This window comes from Hibiscus syriacus, unplaced genomic scaffold, assembly GCF_006381635.1.
Source record: "Hibiscus syriacus cultivar Baekdansim isolate YM2019G1 unplaced genomic scaffold, ASM638163v2 tig00110956_pilon, whole genome shotgun sequence".
NCBI lineage: Eukaryota > Viridiplantae > Streptophyta > Magnoliopsida > Malvales > Malvaceae > Hibiscus > Hibiscus syriacus.
Genome location: NW_024062932.1, coordinates 306,622 through 328,322, shown reverse-complemented (window position 1 = coordinate 328,322; position 21,701 = coordinate 306,622). Strand labels below are relative to the sequence as shown.

Genomic DNA, 21,701 nt, shown 5'->3' with positions numbered 1-21,701 from the left:
ATTATTTTAATGTGGGTATTGATAATTTTGTCTCGTCAGATTCTAGGTTTGAGGCCTTTAGACTATACAATTATCAGTGTAATTATGCAGATGCACTGGATAGGAAAGGAGGTGGAGGTCACAGGGTGCCTATTCTAGTTAATCATGTCAATGCAGGACCAAGATGTAAATATGCAAAATAGCACGTATGCATTCCAAACATAACTGTTCTTTCTATCAACTGATGTGTTAGTCTTCGATTTAATGCTACGGTTTCTAACATTTTTTTATTTGATCTCTGACTTATTTACAGTGATCTATGACTTCAGATACCTGAATCAAGTTTGGACAGTGTTTCTTAAGAACACTGGTTGTCATGTTCAAACTAATGTGCTCTTATCATGAAATCATGGTCTTTCAGCAGGAGAATAAGGCCAATTTGAATCTTACTGTTTCTCACTTGTTTATGTATAATATTTGTTGTAAGTGGTGCTCTCTAACTTTGCATTGCTGCAAAATCTAGAGTACCCAAGGCCAGGAAATATAATTCATTAACTTGTATGAGAGAGCTGAGTTAACAACAATTTGTGCCAGCTCCAAGGAATTTTACGGTGAGGAATATGATTAAGCAAAATATATATCTTCATATTGTATTGTCAAATTCAATTTCATGATCAATAGATAGGGCTGTAAACGAGTCAATTCGAGTCAGAACATGTCATGTTCCATCAACGCACTAAACGGGTTATACGATATCTCTGGTATGGAAGTAAGCTAACATTTTTATTGGCAAAAAGGAGGTTTCCAAGTCCAAGCCCAAGTAGTTATACTACTTGGGTTGTAATTGCCATCTTATTAGGTTCCGCCGAGTATTATTAAATTCGATTCGAAAACTCTAAAATAAAATTCGATTTGACTCAAAAATTCACGAGCATAAAATTTTCAAACTCAACTCAAACTCATGAATTGAAACTGAAAATACTAAAAAATAAAATAAATCTTAAACTTAACTCAATTAAATCCTTAAACTCAAACTCGAACTTAGATTTTAAATACATGAAAAATTTTATATTACATTTTTAAAAAATCAACATATAAATGTTTCAACTCATTAAGAACTCGAACTAAGCTCAAACTCGAGTTAAGTCCATTCAAGTCAAGTATTTATCGACCTTTGACCAAAACGATCTCATGTTGCTCACAATCTGTCTCATGTCATTTACAACCCTATAAATAAAGTTATTTTGGCTTTTAACCTGCCGAGAACCTCTGCAATTGAGTGAACCTTAGAGACAATAACATAAGATTTATAGAACTAATATTAAACCATGTTCAATCTATATAGTTTGAATGACATTGAATAATATTTTGAAGGGGTACGCACAAATAAGCTAAACTTCAACGAAGTTCAAAATTCTCCTTGAATAAAAACATAAACCTTAATCTCGAAGACCTTTAATGTAAAATGGAACAAAAAATGAGGCAAACAGTACACCATAAAACATAATGTTCTTAAAATCATTAAAGGGAAACACCGCCGCAAAAGTTTGTTTAAACCTTAAATCTCCCATTGACTAACCAACTTCTATCAAAAACACAAGACAAGAGATGCCTCACTCCCTCAAAATTAGACATGCACATTAGAGCATGTCAACCCAACCTCATTTGCCACCATGCTTTGCCTTCTTGTGGGATCCTAGACCGCCAGACTTTGGAGTCTTTGCTGAATTTTTCCCAGCTTGCTTCCCTGGATGCGGTGTTGCTGTATGGCCACCCTTCTTACCATCTGCTGCTACAATTGCAAGCAATTATAATCAGAAGATAAAAAAATGAACAGTCCAGTACTGGTAACAAAAGCATGTAGTCGATATGAAGTGGTATAAATGACACATGATACTACTGATTTTCAAGCCTAAAACGAGAATGACCTGACTTCTGGGGTGAAACTGCAGATTTAGCCTTTTTTGAAGCAGGGGTTGCAGTTTCCACAGGTCTATTCTTGCTTGACTCGACCTTGAAAAGATGAAAACACGAATTACAGCTATGGAATCAGGTAAGATTCAACAATCCAAAAGATCATTTCTATATTATATCAAAGATACCTTCTTAGGTGTCTCTTCATCCTCTTCATCTGAACTTTCATCCATAGACATCTGTTCATAAAAATAAATCAAGTAACAAAAAAGATAATACAAAAAAGAAACAGGTAACAAACAACTCATAGACCAATCAGACCAGATATCAGAAGCAGTAAAACAAATGGATTGAAATTTTCAGCCAAGTTATGATAAGAAACCTCATCAGGCTCATCTTCATCCTCAGAATCATCTGAGTCATCAGAATCACTTTCATCCTCTGAATCATCATCATCCTCAGTTTTCTTGCTAGGTTCTGCAGTTTTCTTGCTAGGTTCTGCTATCTTGACAGCTTGTTTGACAGCTTCTGGTTTCCGAGCATCGGTTTTGGCTGTTTTCACATCTGTCTTCGCATCTGTCTTGGATTTTCCTGGAGCAAGTAAGAAAACGTTAAACAATTGAAATATGAAATAATCAAATCTTCAACCATTGATATAAATCACAGCACAGAAAGAGAAATTACCATTTTCTGCAGCAACCAGAGGAATCTCCTCCTCATCGCTACTTTCTTCACTAGATATATCTGTAAATAACAATAACAAACATGAGAAATAACAAAATAGACAAAATTGCAAGCAGGACAAATTTTATTTGAGGCCTCACCAAAATCATCAGTGGCGACAGAAGAGATAAAAAAAAGTCAAGGAAGCACAAGACTGAACAAGAACACTTATATTTATTTAAAAACAAAAGCACGGTAACTAAGAAAATAAGTAAATTCATTTCTATTAATAAAAGGATATCCTTCCTCTGGAATATAAGTTTTGTAACCGAGGAAAAAGACACTCCCATTTTTCCAGTTGTGAGAAAGCTCAAACTCTTGGTCAAATACAAGATCAAAAGATAACTGGGGGCAATTCTGGTGGGAAAGCGTTCCAAGAACGAGTTTCTTCCCATCAGCATTCACATAGAGTGGAACAGATTCTGCCTTGTTCTTCGCCTCACCAAGTGACGCCTAAAACATTAAAAATAAGAAAAATCAACCATATTTATGAATACAAACTCCATTAACTAAATAACCTCAAACCTGGGAAAGATGGATGACGTAATCAGCACCAGGGTCTGATTTGATAGGCTGTCCAGCCTTAACTTCAATACCTAATAGTAACACAATAGGTGATCAAATTCAATTGTTCAAACTAAAAACAAAATATCACCAAATGAAGAGATCTTAAAACATTATATACAAAAAACAGACGTAAATGACCAATCTAATCAAGCTTCCATTCAATGACAAAGATGAAGTGAACCTAGAATACTTTAACTTGCATTTGTGAAATGATACTAATAAACATAACTAGCGATACGAGAAAATATTAAAAAATCTCTTAAAACAATGTAACTAACATGTATTGACAGTGAAAAGGAGAAAAAATCCAATAAAAAATATCAAAGCTTCCAGAAAATAACTATTAAAGAAATGTAACAAAAAGAAAAAGAAATAGCAATAGTGTTCAAATAAAACAACACTGAGCAACACAAAAGAAGAAAAAAAGAGAGATGAAGGCAAAAGCTCAAACCAAAAAATAATGAAAAGAGAAAGGAGCTTACCCCAGAACTCCATAGAGAATAGGCTTAGGGTTTTGGAAGGAGAAAAACAAGCGATGGAAACAAAGAAATACTCCTTCCGAAGAGGCTGTCAAGACTGTGTCGCTGAGATGAATTTATAATCAAATTGCCGCCTGTTTGCGATTATTCAATTTCTAGGGTTTCTTTTTATGGATTGTTTGGTTTTGGAGGCTTTATTTTCTGAACCTTGGACCTCAAAAAAATAATCGGACCCAATCAATATTTTAAATGACACGGGCTTTGGGCTATATGTTTAATTAAGCTAGTCAATGTTTTAATCAATAATAATGCATTGTAAAACTATAAAAGCCCATCATTTAAACTCCTGTTAAAAAATTAACCTACTCAATTTTTTTTATTCTTAAAAAGTTGATATTTATATTTTATAGTTTCTTGAATTATTTTTTTAAGGTAAACTACTTAAATGACCATCTAATTATAGGGTTGGTATCGATATGATCATCCTTTTTAAAATTTTGTCAATATGACCATTTAACTATTTAATTGATTTTAGGCCTCTAAACGAACCGAACGAACACGAACGGGGGTATGTTCATGTTTGTTCGTTTAACTTTAACAGAATAAATGAACGAACACGAACATAAACGAACAAAAAAATTCTTGTTTGTGTTCGTTCGTTAAGGAATGTAGCTTGTTCGTGTTTGTTCATGTTCGTTCATTTAAGTGATAAACGAACACAAATGAACAAACATAAACGAACGGATGTAAACAAACATAAACGAACACAAACGAACGAACGTAAATGAACACAATAAATGAACATAAACGAATGTAAAACGAACATAATTGGAAATGTATGTATTTTTCCTTTTCTAACAATTTTAGGATTATATTTCATTTAATTTTTTGAGTTTCTTATTTGTATTTAAAATTAGTTGAATTTTAAAATATTTATAGGTATCAGATTAAAATTTATTGGACTTTAATATTTTAAATGGATATGAGATAAACATAAATGAACACACATAAACAAACATAAACGAACGAACATAAACAAACGAACATAAATGAACGAACATAAACGAACATAAATGAACGAACATATTACCGAACGTAAATGAACGAACAAGCCCTCTGTTCATGTTCGTTCATTTAGTTAAAAAACACAAAATCTTGTTCATGTTCGTCCATTTAATAAGTAAACGAACTTCCCGCCGAACGGTTCACGAACAGTTCGTTGAACGTTTGATTCGTTTACATGCCTAATTGGTTTCAAAATCACCACATGTGTTAACATTTAACGGGAGTATTTATGGACATGGTATTGTTAATAAAATTGATATAATTACATATTTGAACCTTAATACTTGTACATTTAATCAATTTGGTTCCAATTTTTATTTAATTTTTTCTCTAAAGTATTCAAGGTCTCATAGTTAAATTCTTTTATATGGTAATTTGTCAATGTATTTAGAACTACTCAAACTGAGAATTTTTAAGGAAAATAATTTATCATATTATTAAAAATAATATTTATATTAAATTATAATTACAACTAATTATATTTATTTAAAAACTATATTATTTATAATATAAATTATAAAATTTTATAAAATTAGTTAAAGTATATTAATTTCACAAATATTATTTATTAATGGATAACTTTAATAATTTTAATATATATATTTTTAAAATTTCAATGAAAAAAAATCCAACTTTTTAGTCATGTTGCTGTAGTTTAAGCATAAAAACTAAAAAGTTTGAACAAGAAAATTCCGACGCTCACTCCCCGAGTCACGACTCTACAAGAGAACCGCCTCATTGGCCCATTGCCTAAACTATTATGAACTCAGATGACCGGTTCTTCAATTGCTACTGCTACACTAAAACATCCAAAAGTCTTTCAAAAAAGCCCAAAAATCAACAAAAGCGTCACATTTCTTATTTTATCATCTACCGACGAAATTTCAACCAGATAGTCCCCTATTGAAAAATTAACAAATCTAATGTAATAAACTTCACTCCCTCAAATTTCCTTGACTTCCCATCCGATCCCGTAAAAGGAATAAAAAGGAAAGCAGATCCGTGGAAAGGAAAGAAAAAGGGGAAGGCGTTTTTAAAACGGTGATGTGTGTTTTTGATCTGGAGCTGAAATGAAATGCAGCAGCCGAATCTGTTCCCGTTCGGAAGCCTTTTGGGGAATCCGTTTTTATTGAATGGCGGCGTTGGCGATTTAAGCGACGGTGGATTTGAGAGCTCTAGGGTTTTCTTCTTGGTTCCTTTTTTGCTATCCCAAGGAGGTGGAATGGATTTGTCCAAGGTTGGGGAAAAACTCCTCAGCTCCGTGCGTTCCGCGCGATCACTTGGTCTCTTGCCTTCTGCTCCTTCTTCTGATCGGCCTGATGTAAGTAGTGTAGCTCAAGGCTTACTTAATCCTTGAATGTTTTGATTATGGAGTTTTTTTGCAGGATTCTTTATAGACGCTTAATCCACTGCATTTGATTAGTTTTGTTAAATTTGACACTAGTTATAAATTAGTGTTACTTTGATGAAGTTTAGTTGGATTTGATCGGAAGTGAAATTAGTTTTGTCACTGGACTTGCCAGAAATTCTGCGCTTTAAAAAAAATTGCTATAAAGTAAAAGTAGATGGACAATGAACATAGAATGCGACTGAATTCTTAGATAATTGTTCAATATAAAATCGAAGTCCTGTATTCTGTGCTTGGTAAAACTGCATTTTAATTTTCTTAAGAAAACAATGTTCGGTTTTTATATCCGTCTTTTGGTTTTGGGAGGCAAAATTTAGGTATCAAAAGTTATTACCAAATGGTCTCCATCAAAAACATAGTAGTAGATAGAACTAGGTATAGATTTTTATGTTTTTAAGCCAACAGTTCGTTGGGTTTTGTGGTTTATATCATTATATGTTACTCATAGAACTATATCTCTGTTATTTTGTATGGTATGATCGATCCTCCTGATCATGCCAAACTCAAAATGAGCTGCATTTTAAGTGACTTAAAGTTTTGCTTGGTTGTTTCTTTTTGTTCCCTCAAAAAAAATTGCTATAAAGTAATAGTAGATGGATAATGAACATAGAATGTGACTGGATTCTTAGGAAATTGTTCAATATAAAATTGAAATAATGTGTTGTGTGCTGGACGAGACGACATTTTGATTTTTAAATCTTAAGAATACATTGTTTGCTTTTTATATCCGTCTTTTGGTTTTGGGAGGCAAAAGTTAGGTACCAACTACCAAAAGTTATTACCAAATGGTCTCCATCAAAAACATAGCAGTAGATGGAACTAGGTATAATTTTTTTTTAATGTTTTTAAGCCAACAGTTTGCTGGGCTTTATGGTTTATATGTTACTCGTAGAACTATATCTCTGTACTTCTGTATACTATGATCAATTCTTCTGATTATTTCCAAATTCAAATGAGTCGTGATTTGTGTTGAACAAAAAACGTAATTATTTGTGAAATTTTGATCCTATGTTATTTATCATCTTACAGGTTCCAGCTCGAGCTGCAGCAGCTGCTGCTGTTGCTCGTGCTCTTTCAGGATTGCCAGCTGATCAGAGATATAATCTTCCATCGAGTTCTGAAGAATTGATGTCAATATATGGAAGCAAACCTCAGAGTCAAATAGTAGAAGAAGTAGAGGAAGAATTCTACGAGGAGGTATTTTTTGGATTTTTTATGCATAGGTGTATTATTTTTTTTTATAAGAAGAGAAGGCCTCGTAAAAACCTCCTTCATGATTAATGGAACACCACAAGGTGCTCCTTAATCAGCGGAAGGAGGAAAAGAGTGCCTTAGAATTCATTAATAGCCGAAAGATACATAAAGTTTAAAAACAAACATAAACACTCCCTTTACAATAACAAACCCAAAGCATAAAAATCAACCTAAACAAAACAGTGAAACTAGCCAATACCAACCTTAGCTAAGCTATCAACCTCAATATTGGCTGACCTAGCAACCCATCTAAGAACACCCTCCAAATCTCTCAACCTAGCACCGATGTCTTTCACTAGATCTAAGTAGACAAAAGGACAACAATCAAAATTCTTAACCCAATCCACAGCTAGTTTACTGTCACTTTCAACAATCAAACGTTCCTTGCAAAGCTGTTGGATCGAATCAAAGAAAATTAAGCCCTTCTTAATTGCCTTAAGCTCCATCAAAATAGGAAGACCTGGGCCAGCAGCCTCTTGGAAAGAACCCGTCACTGAGCCATCCTCAACTCTTAGTGTCTATAATTTGAAACTAGTGTCTATAGTGCAATACAAAATCAATGGAGTTATATTTATTTATTTTATAAGAATTGGAGGTCTCGTTAAAACCCCCCTCTTAATTGCCAATAGACCTTGGGTTTAGCAGCAACTAGTGGAAGGAGGAAAAGAGTACCCCAACATTTATTAATATGTAATGAAACACATGGATTTTGAGTACAACGAAATCCCTGAAAACTTCACAACAGAACACACCCCTTACAAATCACCTCTTCCTAACAAAATAACCCAATGGTACTGATTCCTGCTTTGGCTAGGCTATCTGCTTCTACATTAGCAATCCTAGAGATAACACGAAGAATCACTCCTCTCTCCATCACCCTATCAATAATATCCCTAACCATACTGTCGTAAATAGCTAGACATGAAGCTGGATTCTTAATCCAATCAACACAAATCTTGTTGTCACTTTTTAATATCAAATGTCTTTTAGAGCTCCACGCGGATTGTTCAAACATAATTAAACCTTTTTTTATTGCCACTAGCTCTGATAATGCAGGGGTCCAGGCCTGAAGCTTCCGAGAAAAACCACAAAACCCTACTAGAATGGTCACGGAGTAAGCCTCCAATACCACTAGTTTTCCAGTCACCCGTTACCGCTCCGTCCACATTAAGTTTAAAAAACCCCAAAGGGGGAGGTCTCCAAGGGGAAGATGAATATGCTAAGGACCTCGGAATTGTGCAGGAATATGTTAAAGAAGGATTGCCAATAAAGGTATCCATATGAATGGGAATTTTGGGGTTCTTTGCCTTGAACCACATCGTTGCTCTGTACCTAGCAAGGAAGAATAGTTGAGAAGGGTCATGAGCTACTTCCTCAAACACAATCTCGTTCCTATGTTTCCAAATTGTCCAAAGAACAACCCTTGGATTGAGGAACCAGACCTCTCCAATCCATAATGAAAGCTTTAGCCTCTATATGAAAGACCGAAGAAACTCCCAAAAAATTCAGAAATTTGTTCCATAAGTTCCATACTGTTTGGCAAGAGAAGAAAAGATGCGAAGACATTTCCTGTACTAGCCCGTACAAAGGACATAACAGATCACCTATCCGTTGTACCCCTTTGTTCAATAGCTCAACCCTCACCACCAATATTTTGTAAAATGACCTGCCACATAAAAGTCTCTACCCGAGGAGGGACTAGTCCTCGCCAATGGTGATTCCTCCATAACTGATCCTCTCCCATCTCTCTCGAAAACATACTAATACATATCTTCACCGAGTACTCGCCTTCACTATTCCCTCTCCATATTAGATAATCATTGGAGGATTTTCCAAAACTGAAATTCTCCAACAATGTCATTAACTCTATCCGTTGATCAAACTCCCAGTCGATTAGGTTCCTACGCAACGCCACATTCCAAGACCATCGGGATGAATTCAGTGTACCAAGATCATCAATTCTTCCTTCTTTATTTACTGAAAGAGTGAAAAGTCTAGGGAAGAGAAATTTCAGAGGGGTTTCCATCAGCCATGGATCCTGTCAGAATCGGATCGACTTCCCATAACCTACTTGAAACTGTAGGTGTTTACAAAGGCACTTACCAAAGTCATCAAACATAAAGTAGTTGTTTACAACCCCCCTCCAAATCCAGGAGCCTTGAGCTCTTCTTGCAGAGTTCAACACCAGGGAACTATCATCGAGATTATACGTACAACATATCAACTTTTTCCACCATGTATCCTCATTCGCAAATTTCCATGACCACTTTCTTAAAAGGGTTCTGTTCATTAAATTGAGGTCATTCACTCCTAGACCTCCACAAAATTTTGGCTTACATACAACCGCCCAATTAATCCAGTGAATTTTGTTCTTCTCTTGTCCTCCACCTCTTGGATTCTTCCTTTAGCACCTTTCCCCGCTCGGTTCAACTTATACTTAGCGGCTCCTACTGAAACACTCTTCCCATCAATTCACAACCCATTAACTTTCGCTATCGCATTAAGAGAGTCTTTCTCTTTGGCAAACTGAACAAAAGCAAAGCTGTAATCTTTGTTTCTAGTTCTTTTGTTAACACTCGGAATGAAGACCTTAATGACCTTTCGACGGTAGTTGAATAGTTCCCAAAGAGCTTTCCTAGTCACTCTTCTACTAAGGTTGTCCACGAAAACAGTCCAGTCTCCCTCGGAGGAAGATGGTCTTTTCGAATTCTCTCTCCCTCGTTTCCTAGGATTCTCTCTCACTAGCTCTCTCAATGTTTCTTTTTTGGATGGTGGAGTTATTTTTATAAATTCATCTTCTTTTAGTCATCTAAATAATTAAGCTGAACTTAAAGGAGTGGTTCTCATTGCTATTTTTTAACCTTTATTCTTGTCAATATTTCTTTGTTGACGTATTTCTTCACCATTTTCCTTCTGTCTATATTAATCATATTCTAAAGTATAAGCCATGCTTCAAGGAGACGAGAAAGGACTGTTCTGTTATAGTCTGCATGCTGTTTCTTGCTTTTTATTTATTTATTTTCAACATGTGATTTTGAAATCTGAAGAAAGAAGGAAGGAAAAAGAGGTGGGATTGGGAAGGAGCAGTACTACTGTAGTTCATTGGAAGCAAACTAGAGTAGTTCCAAAAGGGAAACAGAAAAACTAGTGTGTAGCTTCTCTTTTATATTCTACTGAGCATGTTGGTTTTGTTATTTATGTTCCTGTATATTTACCTTTTCAATCTGTGGCAGATGTTTGATCCAATAAAACACGTCCTGGAGCATATCCCTTCTGAAGAAAATGAACTAGAATATTTTGAGAGACAGGTATTTTGGTTTAGTTTTCTTATTTTAGCTTTTTAAGTAGATTCTTTTATTCTGTTATTTTTTTCTTCCATTTGAGCACCTCGATTATCTATGTTGTTGAATATTAGACTTTAATGGGTTATCTTTTTCTCTCTTGGTGCTTTGATCCCTCCAATATCGTCTAACTACAATCCACTACAATATTTAGATTTTTACTACAATATTTAGATTTCTGAAGCCTGTTGTTCTAATTGTGAGGATTTTTTTTATAATTTTTTCTGGTATCCTTGTTAGTAAGTGCCTAGTGTAAGCAATGCATATGATTATGTTTTCTGTCTCTGTTCGTTGCTTATCATTATTTGTGTGAACACACTGGTAAAGATTAGGGAATATAATCAAGACGTCTGATAATAACAAAAAATATTTGGGTTTTTTATCAATTGCCTAAGCAATTGTGGACCAAAGATCCTAGGATTTACTTTGCGCCAGTGTAAATATGTCCAAGATTCTGCCTTTTTCATATACGCGTAACTGTTCTTTTGCTTCCCTGTTTTAGGTTTTTTTAAGCTTATAGAGGTGGATTTGTGTGATTTTATAAAAGTTATGACAACGGGGAGGTATACTGTTCGCTAGGCTTTGGTGATGTTTATGATTCTATTGGTTACCTTTATGGATGTCAGCCCATTGATAAAAATGTCTTTTTGTCTGAAAGTATATAAAATCATACATCACATGTTAAATATGGTTGATGCATTTCACCAGTAATGGAAATTACATGATAAGTTTTTAAACGAGGAGCTGGTGAAAAAGCTAGAGAAGGATGTTGTGTTATCCATTGTTTTGTAATGATGTTTTTTCTCCCGGGGTACTCCAATGGATTGCCATCAGAAAGCTTTGTTCTTTTTCTGGAATTTTCATTAAATTATATATTTAGCCACGCGTCTTCATCTCTTTGTAGGCCACACTTAGATTAGCTCAACTGGATAGAGTAGCAGAACATTTATCCCGCAATGTCATGGAGCATCATGAAGTAATGGGTAAGTTTCCTAGTGTTTGATCTGCTATATAGCCTCTATTTATGAACCATCTGATTTTATTTTATAGGTGTACAAGTTGTGCTCCTCTATCTATCATTAAAATGAGAAGTGTGTTTTTTTGCATCTTTGAATGAAATTTCCGACTATGATATATAGAGTATCAATCATCTGAATTCTTTCTCTAATCTCTAGACATCAAGATTTATGTATATATTTACTAAAGTTGGTCTCCTGACTGGTTATTAATTGAAGAATAAAGATGGAGGTTTAGTAATTGGTTTTATTGGTTCTTGTATTGGTTTGATTTGTTGTAGTATTGGTTTTATTGGTTCCTGTATCAAAATATATTTATGCATTTCTGTGAATGGTTAAAAGATGTATTGTGTTATGGTTTGCGATTCTTTAGTTTTTGTTGTGTGAACTATGGTGAGGTTTAAAGAATTTCAGAATTCATTGTCTCTCCTTTGAGTGAGATCTTGATACTTGCTTTTGGCCAGTGAAGGGTATGCATTTGGTCAGTGAATTGGAGAAAGACTTAAAGATTGCAAATGTCATCTGTAGGGTAAGATTTGCATGGTAACATGGTTTCATGTATGATATTTTAAAGAACCTCATGGAAAATGTCAGATTATTGTTTCTTCTTTTTCCCAGTTCGTGGTGTTTCTATTTATTACAGTAGATATTTACTGTAAAACTGTTATGTTGCTACTGAATCTGTTTCTCATTTGAGTTTTTGTTGTTTGCAGAATGGCAGAAGGCATCTAAACTCATCAATGAACGAGGTTTCAAGGGACCTTGTTGTAAATACTGATTCCAAGAAAAAACAGGCTCTTATGGTAAATTCTCAACCTTCGCAATGCAGACCTTTAATTGCGGCTATATCATAATATCTTTTGGCTTTTTTTGTTTATAAATCATAATATTTTTTAAGCTTTCCTTTTTGTTCATTATATCTTTTAGCTTTCTGGGAGAAAAGTATAGAGTTTTCATAATCTTCATGTTTCTCATTGCAGCACTTGCTTCCAGTACTTGCTGAGCTTCTTCATGCACGGGATATGCAAGTAGCTCTTGAGTCTCTTGTTGAGGAAGGTAATTTCTGCAAGGTGAGTTCCCTGTAAAATTAGTTAAATTACCCTTGTGATTCTTCGGTTTGTTTTTTTACCTCAATTTACTTCATCATGATTATATCTCAAAAGAGTCGTTTCGTATATGTTTGTGTTCAGGCATTTCAAGTACTATCTGAGTATTTACAACTACTAGACAGTTTATCGGAGCTCTCAGCAATACAAGAGATGAGCCATGGGGTTGAGGTACACATTAAAGTTCTATTATGTAACTATTTTGTATTTCATACAAAAGTTGTTCTCCTTTTCTGTCTTCCTCTCTTAATTTCTGTTGTTAATTATATTAAGAGGTTATGAAAGCTATATGTTAAATTGCAATGATGCATCTTTTGATCTAAAATCTATTTTTTGCTCATTCTTACCACTAGATTATAGTTGATTTTGGATTAAAATTTGAAAGTAAGCTTTCTTTTCACAATTTTAAATACTAATGCAGGTTTGGCTCGGAAGGACTCTTCAAAAGCTGGATTCTCTCTTGTTAGGAGTTTGTCAGGAGTTTAAAGAAGAAGGCTATTTAACCGTCAGTTATTTATTCTCTGCCCCTTGTTCTTGATACCTGGTGCATGTATGAAGTCATTGATATCAACTTTTTAGATGATTTATGCATTGCTTTTTTCATAGATGATAACCTCATAATGGATTATCATTAAATTATTTTATTTGTTTCAAATGTATACAAACAAGTTCTGGCTGCCTTCTCACCAGTTCATTTGTGGTCACTTGTTTTATCAAAGGGATGATGTATCATTGTTTGCACCTTTCATTAAATGACTACTTTTTTTTTCGCGCACATAAAACACTAGGGAGGCTGAACAGGATATCAGCTGCATTTATTTTTTCGACTGGTTTAGTGCTTCCTTGTTTTCTGTTTCTAACAGCTAACTTAGTATGCAGACTACTAAAATTTCTTTGTTCTGTTTGTTGTGCGTTAAAAACTGCTTTGCTCTAGTTTTTTTTATGGAATTCAGATAGGTTTTTGGCCATTCTATTAAGGTTATTTTGTTTTGCTCGAGGCATTATTCTGGTCTATGATAATAGATATCATTATATTTCCTGAGCTTATCATTTTTTGTCCATGGCATGTATAATTTTAGTCCAATTTAGAAAATGATAAATTCTTATCTAGTACTTTGTTTTTCTCTGTCAAAATTTCCTACTATCTCTTGCTCTCCTTTGGGTTGGCTTTGTGGGCTGTCTTGCGATTTGAAGATTCTTTTCGTTCCATGGTCTACATCCTGGCTTTGTCATGTTCATTGACATTTGTCTTATTCTTTAGAGGGAAAAACACGAGTTAGAGTTTACGACAATCATTTTATACTATTCAAAAAGTGAGGTTTATATATTCGCAATGCTTCAGGTGGTTGACGCTTATTCTTTAATAGGAGATGTCTCTGGCCTTTCTGAAAAGATACAAAGTTTTTTCATGCAAGAAGTTATCTCAGAAACTCATGCTGTGTTGAAGAGTATTGTTCTGCATGAGGTAATATTGATTTTATACTATTTACAACTATAACATATTATTTTACCTTCTCAAAGAAATTATTTTAATGTGTGTATTGATAATTTTGTCCAGTCAAATTCTAGATTTGAGGCCTTTAGTCTATACAATTTATCAATGTACTTATGCAGATCCACTGACTAGGAAATGAGGTGGAGTTCACAGGATGCCTATTCTAGTTAATTATACCAACGCTAATTCAAATTTAGTTAAGTTGGATGATAAATTTACATGTTTGACCATTAGTTACGGGCAACCATATATGAATTATATTAATAATAGGTTTCTTGTTCGAGCCTTCATCCGCATCTAACTTTTGTTTAGTTTTGTTTCCTTGTGAACTTATCCTTGGTCCTTTATGTGTCCTTTCTCCCTTTTCCTCTACCCTCATGATGGTATGTATTTTCTACCTCATACGATAAGCTAACTTATTTAAATGATTGATAAACTTTTGCAGGACCAAGATGTACATATGCAAAATAGCAGGTATGCATTCCAAACTTAACTGTTCTTTCTATCAACTGATGTGCTAGTATTTGATCTAATGCTATGGTTTCTAACTTATTTTTTATTTGATCTCAGACTTACCTACAGTGATCTATGCCTTCAGATACCTGAATCTAAGTTTAGACAGTGTTTCTTAAGAACACTGGCTGTCCTGTTCAAACTAATGTGCTCTTATCATGAAATCATGGCCTTTCAGCCGGAGAATAAGGTCAGTTTGAATCTTAATGCTTCTCACTTGTTTATGTAGAATATCTGTTGTCAGTGGTGCTCTCCAACTTTTCATTGCTGTGAAATCTAGACTATACAAGGCCAGAAAATATAGTTCATTAACTTATATGGGAGAGCTAAGTTAGTGTTGGGGTTAAGCAAGTTTGTGCTTTGACTCGCATGGTTTTTCCTTTCCTGTGTAGGTTTTCTTCTGAGGCATCAATTTGAATCTATTGTATGGTATATGAATTTGTGATGTATGCATATTTTTATGAAATTATCCTGGATTCTGTGGTAGTGCCATGGCTTTTTGTGTGTTCCTGATTTTCGTCCTGGTTGTTTGGGGAAAGGGGAGGGGGGCCTGTCTCTTTTGGCGTATTTATTTATTATTTTGAAATATTTTGATCTTGTTGCAGGTTTTAGAGTGCCCAATAACAAATGCCAATTTGATGGAAGGTAACATGTTTTCAGAATGCTGTTAAGGTTTCTGTAGATCAATTCAGTTTCTAAAATAATCATTGCAACTCCTAATGGGTTAATTGTTTTCTCTCTTAGAGTCTGTAGACCAGAGACCAGGTTCATCTTCCATGAAGGAGTCTACAACAGCCACGTCCATGTCTGATACATCTGAAAGGAAAGATTCTGGGGCTGGTGGACTGGTTTCTGAGGGTAGAAATGAAGATGGTGCTACGTCAAGCAGTGTATCTCCGTGGTATCAATTAAGGAAAGAAGCCATAACTTTTGTGTCACAAAACCTGCAGAGGGGACGTAAGAATCTTTGGCAACTTATGACTAGCCGAGTATCAGTATTGCTGTCTGCTTCAGCTGCTGCTTCTACAAGCATTCATCAACTTTTAAAAAATTATGAAGATCTTAACACTTTCATCTTGGCTGGGGAAGCCTTCTGTGGAGCAGAGGCTTTTGAATTCAGGCAGAAACTGAAGGGTGTTTGCGGAAATTATTTTGATGCATTTCATAGGCAAAATGTATCTGTAAGTTGCCCTGCACGCTTATTCTTCATCATGGTTACTTTTGTTGTTTTTATTGGTATTGGAAGAGTTAGTCTTTGAAGTTGCAAGCTTTCTTTGGGGACAGGGTGGGGCTGCCATTTAGTTATAGCTCGTAATGGGCTTCTTAGTTTCTTTTCTTCTCTGCAAATCACAGTGTGAGATTTGTTGGTTTCTTCTTACTTGCATCATAATCATCGTCATCATCATTATTATTTTGTAATGACTGTTGATATTTTAATTGATTTGCGCCAACTTCCATGGAACTTTGAATAAAAATGGAACATGGATCTTTTTTTTGGTGGGCAGGTATCAATATTTCCCTCTTTTATCTCCTTGCTTACTGTAGCATATTAAAATTGTTACTATTATTTCTATTCACAATTCTAGTGCCTTCTGCCTATAAATTGTTACTGTTATTTCTGTTGAAATGGAGATGTGGCTTATTTTTTGTTTCATTTCTAGGCGCTTAAAATGGTTTTGGAGAGGGAAACCTGGCTTAGTTTGCCACCAGAGACTGCCGAAATAATTAGCTTTGCTGGGCTGGTCGGTGACGGAGCACCCTTAATGGCTGCATCTGGTGGAAGGTCTTCTAATTCTAGGGTCCTTCACATTGACAAATCAGCCAACAAAGTTGACACAGATGTTAAGAAGAGTGTGTTTTCTCCTTGGCTTAGAAATGGCAACCCATTTTTGCTAAAAGTAAGCTGCAGTTACAAAGAGACTCACAATTCCTCCCCACTTAATGGAGCAACCTCTGTGGTATTTGATGGAAATGCTGATAATATTCATGGTGATGTCTCTCCACACAATGACGATGAGAATAATATCAATGGCTCCAATTCCATCTCTGAAGAGGAAAATGAGGATTTACTTGCTGACTTTATTGATGAGGATAGTCAGCTCCCTAGTCGAATTTCAAAACCCATCCTTTCAAGAGGTTACTCTTTTCATGGCATTGATGATTTTACAGCACAAACCGGATTATCTCTTTGTGTTCTAAGGTTAGATGCTTACAATTAAAAAAAAAAAGATGGACTTCTCTACTAAGAGCTGAATGTTGTTTATTTTCTTACAAGTGAATATTGAGCTGTTTTCTGACTTTGATACATTAGGTCGATGGATAAGTATGCAAGATTGATGCAGAAACTTGAAATAATAAATATCGAGTTTTTTAAGGTGTGTACTTGTTAAATCTCTCTTTTCCTAAGCTCTACGTTCTCATATGCGCATACAATCTGAACACTTTTTTTCTTTTTCCCTCTAAATTATTTTTCCTGATTCAGTGCATTGTTGCAGGGCATATGCCAATTATTTGAGTTGTTTTTCCATTATATATTTGAAACATTTGGTCTGCAAAACATGAATTCAAGTGCAAAGACTTCAACTGATTCTCTTAATTGTAAGTTAGTTTTCATTCAATACACGATGGAACTTTATATATCAATTGATATGTCTTTAACTTGTGTGTTCATTTCTCATTTCTGCATTTTCCTATTTTTTTATTCCTAGATCGGTTAAAGGAGGCCTTATCGAGAATAACACAAGATTGTGAAGAGTGGATAAAAACTTCATCAGGATCCTTCTCATCTACAACTGGACATGCAGATTTGACACCCACTGCTCCTCAAAATACAAATTTTGGTTCTCCGGCAAGCACCTCCGTTGGTCTAAAGGTATATAGTAAATATCTTTGGATAAGGTATTTACTGATTTTTAGGATGGCCATAATATTTTTCCCAAGTTCTTTTTCTTCTAGATTTGATGAGGAAAATCTCCCATAGTTAGCAGATTTCTTGTTCTCTCGTCGGCCACTTAATATTTTCATAGTTGTATTTCTCGTTGTGATATTAAATAAGGAATAAAGAATTTTTGTTTGTTAATGTGGCATTATTCATAAAAATGCCCCGAACATGCTCATCAAAGAGAATCTCTATGTTAAATACTTATTGGTTTCTTGATTTCTTCAAAGTATTATGATTTATGTGGATTTTGTTTATAGAACAGGAATGAAGCGTTTAGTAATTTATCTGCCCATAATAACATAACACTTACGTTGCAGGAAAGGTGTGCAGGTGCTGATACTATAGCCCTTGTAGCCCGGATATTGCATAGATCAAGAACTAATCTCCAATCATTGCTTCTGAAGAGTAATACAACTGTAGTTGAAGATTTCTTTGTGCACCTGGTATGTTTCTCATTTATTCATTTCTTATGAAGTGGGTTAAGAAAATGCAAAATATCAACCTTTTGTGACTTATGGTATAGTGCAATCTCTAAATAAAACCAGTATAGTTATTTATAACCAAAAACACACTTTGTCCTCTCTTCTTTTACAAGGATATCCTGATTTCTGCTTTGAGTTATTTGAAAATAAATTAATATTATTAAATAAATGGTTGAAGTAGCATGTGGTCTAGATTTTAGTTCCACCTTTCTTATGTAACAGTAAATTAAATAAATTTGCATTTTGTTGCTTTATCAATTTGATACGTTCAACTTTTTCCAATATATAGAACCCATCATAGTATTTTCAAGCAATAGCTTTATATTTCTTGAACGCCTTTCACACCATCCTGTGCTAGATTAATGTGTTGGCACTATCAAGTTACTCTAACTTATGATTTGTGGTTCAAGTGGTTTCTTTAATCAGTATGAAATGACAACAAACTGGCAGCATTGGGGCTTGGCTCGAGAAGAAAGCTTATCTTTTCTATATCAAACAGATAAAACAAAATTCAAAGCATCAGTTACTCCCAATAATTATTGTAGCTTCCATGAGGGTAGCTCTTCCCTGGAGTGGTTTAGGTGGTGTTCTAAAAGATGTGTCTGGTTCGATCCTAGGCTCTTTCAAAGAGTCTGCTGGCCCGGGGCCTCCAACCTTGATGGAATTGAAAGCTATCCTAAAGGGTTTATCTTTCTTTGAATCTATTCGACAGAGATTTAAGGATCACTTGATTATTGAGAGTCATAGCAGGGTGGCAGTCGACTGGGTTAAGAATGCTGTTCTATGTCCTCATGTTTATGTTCATATTGTTAAAGACATTATTCAAAAGCTCAGAGATTGGCAGCTAATCTAGAGGCAGATGCCCTAGCTAAGGCTGGTATTGGTTGATCCTTATGTTGTTTTTAAGGGATGTTCCTTTTTGGTTTTCTATTTCCTTAAGGAAGTTAGGTGTTATATTCCTATGTACTTATTTTATGTTAATGAAATCCTAGGGCACTCTTTTTCTCCTTCCGCTGATTAAGGAACTGTTTTCAAGCTCCATTAATCATGAAGGGGTTTTTTAATGAGGCCTAATATTCTTATCAAAAATAAAAAAGGGTAGCACTTCCCTGTCAAGGACCCTCCTATTGCTTTCCTCATAAAAGCTAAAAAATTAGGTGGACCAAATTATCAGTTCTACTATCTGTATCAGTACTTATATCTCTCAAGTTCTTGCTCTTGCCAATCAACCCTGTTTATTGTCCGTGTAATAGCCTACTTGGCCTAAGCTAAGCTGCTCTTGCACAAGGAAAAGCTGCAAGTTTGTCTTCCTCCTTCGGACACACACATATATTTGCTTTTGCCTGCTTTATGTGGAACATGTTATTTATATGTTGATTTTTAAAATTCATTATTGTTTTTCAATTTAGTATGCTTTTGTCTTATCAAATGAATCGTATTTTATGTATATTTTATATTTACTTATAATATGATATTAACTATCTCGGTTACTCCAGGTGGATGCTGTGCCAGATCTTATAGAGCACATACACAGGACAACCGCAAGAATACTGCTCCACATTAACGGGTAATATCATTGTATTGAGTTCCTCTTTCAAAAATGTTGTTGGTCATGTTACCTTTGTTTTTCTTTTAGGAGCAAAAAAAATAAAAACAGGAGTGCATGTCAATACAAAAGCAAAAAAGTCGTTTTAAGGATTTTTTTTGAAGGATTATAAAACAAAATAAACTTGAATTTTATGGACAAAAAAAAACTATGATTTAACAGGCTGAAAGCAAAAAGAAAGTATATATTTACTAGTATGCCATGAATTTTCCTGTCCATGGTCTATGCTATTCTCATTATAAAATCTGAATCTTTGGCAGGTACGTTGATCGAATTGCTAATGCGAAATGGGAATTGAAAGAGCTTGGAATGGAGCACAATGGGTTTGTTCCCTTGCTAATGACCTCTTTCTTTACATAGTCATTGGTTTCGTCTTCTTTTGTTTTTTTGGTCTGTGATCTCATATTTGGCCGTAGGTCGTGTTATTATCTTTGCTTAAATAAATCCATAACCTCCATTTGACAAGTTCTTGTTGTGATCTGTTTAATGAATAGGTATGTGGATCTGTTGTTGGGAGAATTTAAGCACTACAAAACAAGGCTTGCTCATGGGGGAATTCAGAAAGACGTAAGTTGAACCTCCATCCTTTTAAAATTTAGTTAGATATCAGAACTAATCAATGTGATATAATTTGCCTATTGCTTTTCATTCGATGGTTCAATTGGAACTGATTGATTCCGAATCCATCCAGCAATTCTGATTTTGCCATTAAAAAAACAGTCAGTATCATTTTTGTTTAAAGAATATGACTGATATTTAATGTCTTCACGCGCGTTCATCATCATGATGTCTTTGCGTTTTGACCTAGGATAAATACAGTTACCATTAAAATTGTGGAATGATTTACTCTTATATTTTCCGATGAGTTAGGTTCAAGACCTCCTCTTGGACTATGGACTTGAAATTGTTGCGGAAACTCTTATTGAAGGTCTATCCCGAGTGAAGCGATGCACCGATGAAGGACGAGCTCTCATGTCTTTAGACCTTCAGGTGTTGATTTAAATTTTGACAAGAAAATTCAATGTGTTTATTGTGTTTGTCTTGCATGTCTATCTGTTTTGGTAACTAACCATTTTTTACTTTTCCCATTCAGGTTCTAATCAATGGCCTACAACACTTTGTCCCCTTGAACGTGAAGCCAAAGTTACAGATTGTCGAAACTTTCATCAAGGTAACTCCATAGCTAACATGTTCAACTCAGAAATTGTTGCAAAAATTGATTCCTCGATCATTTTGATTCAGTTCAGTCGTTCTCTTAACAGGCTTATTATCTTCCCGAAACCGAATACGTACTGGGCACGAGCTCATCCTGTAAGAAATGTTCTCGCTACAGAAAAATAGCAATTGCTTTTATTATTATTATTATTATTCACTTGTTTGTCATAAAAACCTGAAAATAATTAACTTTGGGAATGCAGGAATACAGCAAGAGTCAGATAGTGGGGTTGATAAACCTTGTTGCTACAATGAAAGGTTGGAAAAGAAAAACCAGGTTGGAAGTTCTGGAAAAGATCGAGTGAGCTGGTATGTAGTCGATCAACGTAAAGTTTCACACTTGATAAAAAAGAAATAAGTCCTTTTCGGTTCTTTGTAACAAAATTATGTATATCCAAATGAGTGATTCTTGATCCCCTTTTCATTACAACGAGTGCGATTAAGGTTGTATATCTTCGAATGTCTTTGTTTGTAACACTTGTGTTTCTCTTAATATCTAATGCAATCTTGAAGTAACACGTGATGTTGTGTAATAATGAACTATTCGAGTGCGATTAGGGTTGTATATCTTCGAATGTCATTGGCCTGAAGTGCTGA

General features: G+C 34.7%; 2 protein-coding genes across 4 annotated transcripts; one reads left to right on the top strand and one right to left on the bottom strand.

Moving 5' to 3' along the window:
• Nucleotides 1-1,495: 1,495 nt before the first annotated feature.
• Nucleotides 1,496-3,768, bottom strand: LOC120148298 (histone deacetylase HDT1-like). 3 transcript variants are annotated; one of them, XM_039161458.1, is made up of 9 exons: nucleotides 3,666-3,768; nucleotides 3,142-3,212; nucleotides 2,858-3,069; nucleotides 2,718-2,728; nucleotides 2,578-2,637; nucleotides 2,276-2,484; nucleotides 2,082-2,132; nucleotides 1,893-1,992; nucleotides 1,496-1,768 (listed from the first exon to the last, which is right to left on the bottom strand). In XM_039161458.1, the coding sequence occupies exons 1-9, from the start codon at nucleotides 3,676-3,678 to the stop codon at nucleotides 1,641-1,643; spliced, it is 855 nt and encodes a 284-aa protein (XP_039017389.1). In that variant the 5' UTR covers nucleotides 3,679-3,768; the 3' UTR covers nucleotides 1,496-1,640. The 3 variants fall into 3 exon arrangements, with proteins under 3 accessions (XP_039017389.1, XP_039017391.1, XP_039017390.1); XM_039161460.1 differs by having other exon boundaries at nucleotides 2,276-2,457; XM_039161459.1 differs by having other exon boundaries at nucleotides 1,504-1,765; nucleotides 1,908-1,992; nucleotides 3,666-3,767.
• Nucleotides 3,769-5,544: 1,776 nt separating this feature from the next.
• Nucleotides 5,545-21,636, top strand: LOC120148322 (syndetin-like). The gene is given in 27 exon segments (XM_039161475.1): nucleotides 5,545-6,048; nucleotides 7,165-7,332; nucleotides 10,623-10,697; nucleotides 11,635-11,713; nucleotides 12,211-12,275; nucleotides 12,460-12,549; nucleotides 12,727-12,816; nucleotides 12,937-13,023; nucleotides 13,274-13,357; nucleotides 14,195-14,317; nucleotides 14,793-14,821; nucleotides 14,918-15,050; nucleotides 15,466-15,505; nucleotides 15,605-16,041; nucleotides 16,522-17,060; nucleotides 17,172-17,235; nucleotides 17,356-17,458; nucleotides 17,569-17,732; nucleotides 18,119-18,244; nucleotides 19,780-19,850; nucleotides 20,150-20,212; nucleotides 20,384-20,456; nucleotides 20,760-20,879; nucleotides 20,983-21,060; nucleotides 21,152-21,180; nucleotides 21,182-21,200; nucleotides 21,308-21,636. Coding segments are annotated over 27 exon segments (3,297 nt in total). The 5' UTR covers nucleotides 5,545-5,802; the 3' UTR covers nucleotides 21,410-21,636.
• The last annotated feature ends 65 nt before the right edge of the window (nucleotides 21,637-21,701 follow it).

Coding starts and splice junctions, on each gene's coding strand:
- LOC120148298 (XM_039161458.1), bottom strand. Junction 1,993..2,081: donor ATGAAGAGACACCTAAGAAG/GTATCTTTGATA, acceptor CATCTTTTCAAG/GTCGAGTCAAGCAAGAATAG. Junction 1,769..1,892: donor GTCAGGTCATTCTCGTTTTA/GGCTTGAAAATC, acceptor CAATTGTAGCAG/CAGATGGTAAGAAGGGTGGC.